This window comes from Chanos chanos, chromosome 9 (genome assembly GCF_902362185.1).
Source record: "Chanos chanos chromosome 9, fChaCha1.1, whole genome shotgun sequence".
In the NCBI taxonomy this organism is placed as follows: domain Eukaryota; kingdom Metazoa; phylum Chordata; class Actinopteri; order Gonorynchiformes; family Chanidae; genus Chanos; species Chanos chanos.
This window is the reverse complement of record NC_044503.1, coordinates 15,655,957-15,665,956: the sequence shown is the minus strand read 5'-3', so window position 1 is coordinate 15,665,956 and position 10,000 is coordinate 15,655,957. Positions and strand designations below refer to the sequence as shown.

Sequence of the window (10,000 nt, the reverse complement as noted above, 5' to 3'; positions counted from 1 at the left end):
TTTACACACTCCACAAAATTGGAACTCTGTGTGTGCGTGTGTGTGTGTAAGTATCGGGCATTACTCAGCACTGTGTTTACAACAGGGACTCCCAGCTCTCTCTCAGCGCAGGCCTGCGTTGCTTTAGCCTGTCTGTCAGATCGGAGCGCGAAGCCAATGTTGAGTAAATGTTGTCCGAGCGTTGTTTTTAAGTTTTGAAAATGTTTGGAGAAGTTGTGCTCTGTTTAACTTTGCTGGGCTCGGCTGTAGTGTGAACTGACGCACACACTGCTACACATTCTCATTCTGACCCACAACCTTTCCTGAGATGACAAAGAGCTTCAACAACCCAGCTGGTCTCTCTCTCTCTCTCTCTCTCTCTCTCTCTCTCTCGCTCTCTCTATCTCTCTCTTACATGCCCTCTGTCCTGCCTTCTTTTTCTTTTTCTCTTTATGTCAGTCTTACACACATGCACAGAGAGAAGGAAGGAGATAGAGAGAGAGAGCGAGTATTTAATGTGCATGTGTTTGAAATGACGTGTGTGTGTGTGTGTGTGTGTGTGTGTGTGTGTGTGTGTGTGTGTAAGAAGAAACGTTCCACTCTCCCTGCCATCTTTATGAGTGAACTAATTTTGTCATCCTCTATAGAAAAACTAGAGGGCTAAGAAAGGCCTTCTCTGAAAATGGCCGAACGCTGCCAGCCATACGCCTTTCAACTCCCACGCTGAAGGTTATCTGAAGGTTGTCTGGCTGTTTGGACTAGGTTATCCCAGCACACTCTGCTACAGTTTGTGTGGGGCTTTGTTGTTGTTGGAGCATGTTTGAAGACTTACCCATTATCAAAAAGTAGATTTTAGGTATGCTGCCTCAAACTTAGTACATACTTACTATGTACTGTGTACTTTCTTGAGAGTACTTTCTTTCTCTTTTTTTTTGGAGGGGGGGAGGGGTGTTCTAGGTGGTTAGGAATTTGTTTGAAGGTTGTCTTGAGATTGTCCAGAGATTGTATAAACGTTGTCCAGAGGTCACCTGGAGGTTGTCTGAGGGTTTGTATACAGTAGCCTTAATGTTGACTGGAGCCAGTCAGCTACTTACCCTGTAGACTTTGGGGGATTAAATCAAGGTGACGGCATCTCTGCCTACCCTATTATGCTAAACGTACTCCTCTATTATGCTAGCTTTCGCTCTATTGAACTGTCAGCTAAACCAGTAGCCGGGACACGCACACACACACACACGTGTGTGTGTGTATGAAGGGGCAGCGTAACAGACAGCTGAACGTGGGTCTGGTTAGATTAAGACCAGGCTCTGCTAATTGGTGAACGCTAGTTGCCTTGAGAAAGCACAGTATACTAGTTTAACTTCTCAATGTTAACTCATTTAGCTTAGCGCTAATGGGACTAAAGCAGTTAGCCTAACTGTGAGAGGTTTTTTCCTTCTTTTTTTTTTCTTTCTTTCCTTTTTTTTTGTGAATATATATTTAATTAAATGAACTAACCCCGGTTATTTTCTAAAGTGGAGGTCTGGTGGCAATATCATGTTCTCAAGACACACCTCTTGTTTTGGCAGCTTACATTTCAAATGTGTGTATGTGTGTGTTTGTGTGAGTGTGTGTGTGTGTGTGTGTGTGTGCGTGTGTGTGTGTGTGTGCGTGTGTGTGTATGTGCCTGTGTGTGTGTGTGCGTGTGTGAGTGTGTGTGTGTCTGTGTGTGTGTGTGTGTCTGTGTGTTTCTACCTCTGGGAATGATCCAGGCATGAATATGGAACAGGATGCCTTTCCCACGATTCAGTGGGGCTCTACTTTTGCATACATTTCTGATATAATGTACTAGAACATGTTTATATTACAGCTACAGTCTCCGTAGCTCACTTTTTTTTTTCTACACACAAACACACACTCCCATGCCGACACACATGCACACTCTCACACACACTATTTTTCATGCAAACATATATTATATGTATACGCTAATGGTCTTTCTTTCTTCTCTCCTTTCACACACTCACACACAATGGCAAAAACATACCTATACGCAGTTAGCTTTAGAGTCTTTTATACTTTCTCCCTCACTCTCTCTTCACCTTACACACACACACCAGAGGTGGGAAATAATGAAGTGCAAATAGAGTTTTCAGGTATCTACGTGAGTATTTATTTTTCTGACAACTTTTTACTTTTACCCCCTATGTTTTAACACAACTATCTGTACTCTCTACTCCTTACATTTTCAGAACAGGCTCGTTACTTTAGTTTTAATGCAATTGAGGGGAATTATCGATTATTTTTATTTTGCAGCATTGCAGGCCTTCCCAACATCAAGACCGATTTCAACCTAAACGTATGGGACAGTAACACATAGAAAAGACGGTGTATCCATCGGCGCATGTCACACACGACAGACGTAACAAGGCGAAAACAACGTAAAAGACATAAGACAAAACAGACAGGAAAGAGAGACTCAAGCGTGGAGAAAAGGTGTCTATTGAATGCGATGTCCGTGACAGGGAGAACTAGTAGCGACATGGATGAAAGTGAGCCAGACAAAACCGCTGACAGAGCAGATTAAGAGCAGTAAGACATTCTCCATCCATGGCCTTATTTAAGAGAAATGTTTGCTGGTAGTCCTGTAGAGATGAGGGAATTTCTGACAAAAGAGTTTACGGCTCAATTAGACCTGAAGTGTGTTCTCTGTTGATCATGTTGTTTTGAGCTCTGTTGTTGACATTGAAAACTGATTTGCACATTGGAGCAAAGTTAACGTTCATTATTTTCAGTATATTGTTTTTTATTTTGTTTGAAGTTAGAATGGTTTAATTGTCTTCGAATTATTTCAGTATGACATGAGGTTCAGTTAGCTTTGCACAGAAACAGCTGGTAGAAATGTCCTTCAAAGGGCTACTTTTTACTTTTATACTTTAATACATTTTGAGTACAAAGATGTTTTTGCCAGAGTCTTTTTTTACACAAGTATCTGTACGTCTACTTGAGTAAAGAACATGTGACACACACACACACACACACACACACACATCGCCTCTCCCTTCAATTAGCCACTGTCCACTAGGGATTCCTGGCTAGACTTCCATGCCAAGGAGAATGAGGCATGAGGCCACCCCTTCCCCCATCCCCCAACTCTTCCAAAAAAAAAAAAAGAAGAAGAGAAAAGAAAAGACAGCCATGACATCATCATCTGCCGCACCGTCCCTCTGAGGCATGGTCATTTCCTTTTTATATGACCGTTTATTTATCTTTCAGCTCCTCCACAGGGAGTTTAACTCTTTCAGTCCTTCCCAAATACACCTCCCTCAGCATCTACGATGCCCCCGCCTCCCCAACCAGGTATCCTTCTCAGTGGTCCAAAAAGTTCTGTCTGATTGGCTGAGGAGCAGTCCTCCAAGGAGTTCTCTGTGTTCACCATTTCATACACTCTGTGTGTGGAGGTGCCCAGTTAATTCAAGTGGTGGATATTATTCCTGTCTTCTCTCTTTCTCTCTCTCTCTCTCTCTTTCTCTCGTCTTGTCTTCATTAGAAAACAGAATGTTTTCCATTGTCGTTCAACCGGCGGCCAGAGTTCGTGGGGTGGTCATGACCGAGTGAGCTGTCATCTGGGAACGTCGTTGGGAGGCAGAGGCAGCGACGACTGCGCTAGTCTTTTCCCTGTTAGCAGAGAGCCCACTGCGCGCTAATGGCAAAGGCTAGCACAGCACGTTACCAGCAGGGTAGAAGCTTCAAAGAGACCTCCAACTGCATTTTTGTAGCTCCTCAGGCCAACAATTCTCACTTTTGTACTTTTAACGTCCACCGTGGGTCAGGTTAACGTAGCGGTCTTGACTTGCGGCCACTTGCTTGGCGCCGAACAGGTCTATTTTTGTTTCAGAGGTCATATGCGTACCGCGCAAGGTTTTCTGCTTGTTATCACGCTGTATTGGATTGTGATTCTACTCACCAGGAACCAGAACAGACGTCTTTGTACATCTGCTGGGTTGATACCTGATATACTGTGACACATTACAGCCTGGTATCTTCACTGAATTGTGTGGTTTCATTTGCTGGTCCTTCTTTTAGCACTGTTTCTGTTTGTGTTCTTCCTCAGAGGTAGCTAGTAATGACTCATTACTCAAGATTTCAGTCGTGTGTCCGTTAACAGTAATGTTTTGGCGTATATGTCTGTCTTTTTTTTCCCCTTTCTCTTTACTCTTGTTTCTGGGAAAGTCATCCATACTCTTTCAATTAGCTTCTCTCTGTTTCTCACACTGACTTGTGAGTTGTGTTGAAAAAGGAGACTTGTGTAAAGTTGCTGAGTTCTGTATGTTTTATTAGGAGGTAAAAAAACCCCACACATATATGTGTGTGTACACACACAAAGTCACGGACACCGACACAGACAAAAACACCAACACTCACACACACACACACACACACACACACACACACACACACACACACACACACACACCATCACGGAAACACGCACACACACAGAGGTCACATCTGATTGCCTCGTATCCACCTGCTACCTCAACAGAATTCTTTGTGGGTCTTTTTCTCACACACAAATAAGCAGACATCCACACTCTGTTGTCAGTCTGTAACCATTAGAAACGTGTACTTTTGTTTTTTGTTTTTTTTAGGACAGTCGTGTCCTGTTTTCCACACACTACCCAAACCAATAAGAGTCAGATATCACCTCCAGATGTTTGTGACAGCATTGTGTACAGTCTGTCTGTCACCGGGAAGACAGTCTGCTGTCTCACCGACTTTTCCAGCCAGAGAAGAGATTCAGCGAGCAATGAGTGGGAAGCCCCAAAGCTTCTCCCAATTACCCTGGGAGGAGCATTTCCTGATTACTCAGTGGCCTTGCTAACTTAAGTACAAAAAAAAAAAAAAATTGTCCAAAGACCTTACTTCTGACAGCATGGTCAAGTGAGTAATCTTGCTTTATGAAATACCCCCTCCAAATGTTAGAGCTTAAATCGTAACCAGAATTTCACGATGTTAACACGTTCCTGTTTGTCTGAATAGATTAGAATTATTTAGAGCAGTAAGCCTGTTAGGTTGGGTTGCCTTCTCATCGTTGTTCAGTGCTTTGACATTCTCTGTGTGAGCTTTGCGTGTTCTCCACACGCTCTCCTGCTAACCTGAACAGCAGCTTGATATGTTTCTCCCTTGGGCATCTTTCATGGCACATCTGTTTTCTCCCCCGTTTTGACTGTTTGCGATAATAATTTCACGCCAAGTCATAACACAAATGATAAACATGTAATTCCAGGAACGTGACGTGGCAGAAGAACAACGAAGTGGAATAGGCTGGCCTGACTTAATGTCAACACAGGTCTTCAATCTTCTAATTCCACCCTTCTTTTACTTCTCTCCTTTACATCTCTCTCTCTCTCTCTCTCTCTCTCTCTCTCTCTCTCTCTCTCTCTTTCTCTCTCTCTCTTCATGTGAGCGTATCCAGTACCTTGTCCCACTTTCTCACCTTCATTTTGGATAGTTGAGAGCCATTGACCTTATTCATATTCCCATGACGCCAAAGGTAGTCATGGGTAATTCTCTACGGTGTCTGGATGTTTCGACCTCTCTGTTCCGTCTGACGTCGGGACGCCCCATGCGTTAGATGTCTTCATAAAGCGTGGGGGCAGGGTGTGGTGGGGGGGGGGCACTTTCCTCTTGACTGTGGAAGCATGTATTTTAACCATCCATCACATGCCTCTGTCAGGTCCTGTCAGGGTCAGCCACAAGCACACAATCACCATCATATGGCTATCTTCCTTCCACAGGGGAAGAATTATAGCCCAGCATAAGTAAGACATAAGGAACTCAGTCTGCTACTGAGACAGAGAGAGAGAGGGAGAGAGAGAGAGAGTTCATGGAAGGTGCTTTGGTGTGTATGTGTGTGTGTGTGTGTGTGTGTGTGTGTGTGTGTGTGTGTGTGTGTGTCAGTTTGGCTCAGCATTGACAGCTATATTGCCCTCTTCGTTTTGATTAAATGCTTTTTTTGTCCTCTCTCTCTCTCTCTCTCTCCTCTCTGTATGGAGCACACCTGAGAATGCATACACAGCTGTTATGGTCTAAACTACTGTGAAGCATGAAGTGAGCTGCAGCCTAGAGCTCTTTCTGTTTGGTGTGACTAACGCTTGTATGGAATCAGGCTAACTGACCGCTGCAGAGACAGGATGAACTTTTTCCACTTCAAGTGGCGGATACAACAACACAGCACAACAACAAAAACAAACAACAACAACAACAAAAAAACGTATAGGCCTTTTTATATTTGCTTTGTTTAGTTAACCAAAACTAACTGATATATTTTCATGCTAGAAACTTCAAAAACATCAAAAAAATGAAGACCTAATTTTCACGTTCTACATCAGATTGTTGGAAAGCGATGTCACACATGAAATGACGAGAGCTCTCACTTTTTCACTGAATGACAACAATGTTCTGTTTGTTCTGAGATGCCAAGGTTTGCTGTGATGGAAGAGAAAAGGGCGTTAACCAGAGCGAGACAAAGATTGAAGGCAGAGGTTTGGTTGAAAAATAAACTGCTCGCTTTGTACCGTACATCATCGAAATCATTTTGTTTTCGTTCTCTAAAAAACGAAGCGAGTTTCAGAGTGGCGGAAGGATTTATGTTCAAGGGAAACCTGCTTTAGGTCTGCAGCCGAACAACAATTCAAACTGATAGTCATTTAATGATCCCGCGAGAAATTTAGAACTCTCTTTGGTAGAGGCTGCTTAATTAGAACTGTAAGGAGGTTTTTTGAGGTACTGAGGTTTTCGGTTCAGGACGGGAAGTGTTTTATTGGCTGGCTAATCAAAGTAATACCTCTGCACATAGGTTTAGGAAGGCATCTCTCATTGCCATTAGGCATTGACTTCCCTCTTATCTGACCAGGAGGGTAAGTGCAAGGTTTCACTGTGCTAATCAGGCGACTAAAAGTTGTTTTGGTTTCAGTGAAGCATGGCCGCCATTTTGGATCAAGGGCAAATCCGGTCTTGTGTTTGGCCATTGGTTGCCTATTCATTTTCAGTGGTGATCTGCGCTACCTTGCACCAGAATGGAGGCGGTTTTTAATGATGGCTTAATCAGGATGTAAGGAGCAGAGAGGGGAAAATACAGGATCAGTCCTGGGGTGAGGTTGGGAACAGAGTACAAAGCAACATATTAAAACTTGGAGATCTTTCCAGAACTGCCTGTAAATGTAATACACTCATATACAAGGATTTTTCTTTTTCCTTTTGTAAAAATGTGTTGTTTTAGGTCACCTATCGGTCTAGACATAAAAATGTTTAGCTGACATTGAAGCACTTGATAGACTTTTCAGCTTTGTTATTTTTTCTTTTTTTTTTTTTCATTTTTCCCTCTTCTCTCCGTCCTCCTTCCTGTAATTCTTTTTTTGTCTTTCTTCTTTTTCTGTCACTTTTTGTTCAGTTTTAGGGCAATATCCTTCTCTTTTCTCTGTATGTCTCTGTATGTTGTGGTAGCCATGGAAGCAAGGTTGGAGGCTGGAGTGTTTTATATATATATATACATACATATATATATAGAGAGAGAGATGTGTGTGTGTATATATATATATGAATACCTGATTACGTTATTCTGTTTTCTTACTTAGATCTTATGCTAATGTAAACATGTTCTGAAGTGTCATTAGCTGATGGAGAGGATGGTTATAATCACAACACTGACCTCCACAACATATTTACTGCTTGCTGTCACCGTGCTAATGTTTCCATTTTACGCGCCGTCCGTCCCCTCTTTGTTTATTAATATCTCCAAGACCACTGCGTTCCATGCCCATACACGTTTAAGACAAGAAAAAAAAAAAAGTTCAGCCACATTCCTTTGTCACCTGTATTTGGATTTCTCTATGATAAAATAATGTATACAAAAGGTTTTTTTTTTTTCTGGTTTTGTGTCAGATCTCTGGTGTGCGTTAACAGTTGTGTAGACGTGGACTGGACCTTACTGTCATAACTTTTTTTTGTTCGCTTGTTTTGGTATTTTTTTCCCCCCATCTTTCCTCAAGCTTTAGTTTGTCTACATGTGATTTTATTCATTTCATACAGCTGAAATAAAGTGAGAGCCCATTTACAACTGGTTTCTGGCGCCTAACGCGTCACTTAAACCATTCACTATTTTCTGTTAATTTCCAAGGTGTGAATCTAACCACGTTAGAATATAGGAATCCAAAATAATTTCATATTGTATTTGAGTTTTAAAGGGGTGTCCCACAACAAAGCTTTGCATATGTCTTCTTTTAATAATACGAGTGTTGGTGGATTTCTATAAGTGTTTGTGCGTGCGCTCGGCGCTTACTGTGTGGAAAGCCCTTTATATGTGTAAAGATGGAAGGAAACTGAGGCCTTTCCCTCACTCGTAGCCAAGGAAAAGAGGAATAACACTGGAGAGGTGTCGGTAGACGGGGGGCATACACTCGTTCGACTGATGGGGTTCTTTGATTAATTGAGCGATTACGGTTTGAGAACCACGTCAGCAGTCGTGGACCTGAGACGCTATTAGCTCCAGCAAATGGGGGATTCCAGATGTTTCACTCCGATAATTGTAGCGAAAACACAGAGTTGGAATTCCACAGCAATACGTCTGTACTCCGAGAAGGCTGTTTATTTTCAGAACCAAGTTATTACTAAAAGGGACTTAAATCATGGAACGAAAATATCTCTCTCTCTCTCTCTCTCTCTCTCTTTCCTTCTCTCTTTCCCTCTCTCGCGGTTTCCCATGCTTTCTGTGCAAATGTCTCACTACCTCTCTCTCTCTCCCTCTCTCTGTCTCTCTCTCTCTCCCTCTCTCTGTCTCTCTCTCTCTCTCTCTCTCTGGTCTGGTTCAGATCTTAAATTGGACACTAGACTCCGCAGTTTATGAGTGTTAGTGAATTTGACAGAGTTAATGTCGTAAATAAAGAGCGCGTCAGACTGCTTAGAGTGGTAGAGTGAAGGGGACATGTTGTGCTGACTCAGTGTCTCTGAGTTCAGACTATCAGACAGAGCATATGGACGTCCAGTCAAAGTGATTTTCTCATCCCATAATTCAAGACTAACTACACATGCCCTAGTCATGATAAACCAAGAAACCAATAGAGAGTTTCAGGTCTTTGTTATATAAGTCAGTCTTTACTGTATAAATTCATCAGCACACCGGGTGGTATAAATCACCTTCGATGCGTGTGTGTGTGTGTGTGTGTGTGTGTTAGAGAGAGAGAAGAGAAAGTTGGAGAGAGAGAGTACGAGACACGCACGCACACACACACACACACACACACACACACACATATCGAAGGTGATTTATACCACCCGGTGTGCTGATGAATTCGGCTCTTACAGCCTTGTGACGATTTCCCTCCGCTCCTTAGGGGTATCGGTTGCCATTAGTAAAGAATCTCTCTGATGACAGGAAAAAGAACAAGGGGTTGTGGGTAATGCGGTCCTTTGGTATGTAAACCACTCTAGCTCACCTGCTGGCTCTTCCCTCCTGCTGCGTGACCGTAAACGTGTGTGTGTGGGGGGTGTGTGGGTGTGTGTCTGTGTGTGTGCATGTGCATCTTGTTTGCGCTATTGTACCTTAGTGTCTGGCATTTGTTAACATAATGAGTTACCGTACTTCTAACCCTTTTCCCATCTTCATTTCCCACCAGGCAACAGGCTCTGTTGGCAGCCATTAGTGAGAAAGACGCAAACATTGCCCTTTTGGAACTTTCCGCCTCTAAGAAGAAGAAGACCCAGGAGGAGGTCATGGCGTTGAAGAGAGAAAAGGATAGATTGATGCACCAACTCAAACAACAGGTTTGACACAGCTATTGAATTACAAACCCGTCAATTAACCCATCAGCCAATCACGCACTACAGGAGATCTAGCATTATTGTGACCTAACATACCTCTTCTAAGCATTCTTCATTCCCCCAGGGCGTCTCTAAGATGTTGACAGGATCTCAGTCAACCATCATTTTCATTACCATTGTCATCCTCTCTCTCTCTCTCTCTCTCTCTCTCTGTCTGTCT

General features: G+C 42.8%; 1 protein-coding gene across 1 annotated transcript in view; it reads left to right on the top strand.

Annotated features, from left to right (window-relative positions):
- Positions 1–10,000, top strand: part of LOC115820826 (ERC protein 2) — a 151,751-nt gene that overhangs the window by 124,603 nt on the left and 17,148 nt on the right. Inside the window, exon 15 of the mRNA XM_030784513.1 lies at positions 9,636–9,783. Coding sequence (XP_030640373.1) covers positions 9,636–9,783 — 148 coding nt within the window. The remainder of the gene's footprint in view (positions 1–9,635; positions 9,784–10,000) is intronic.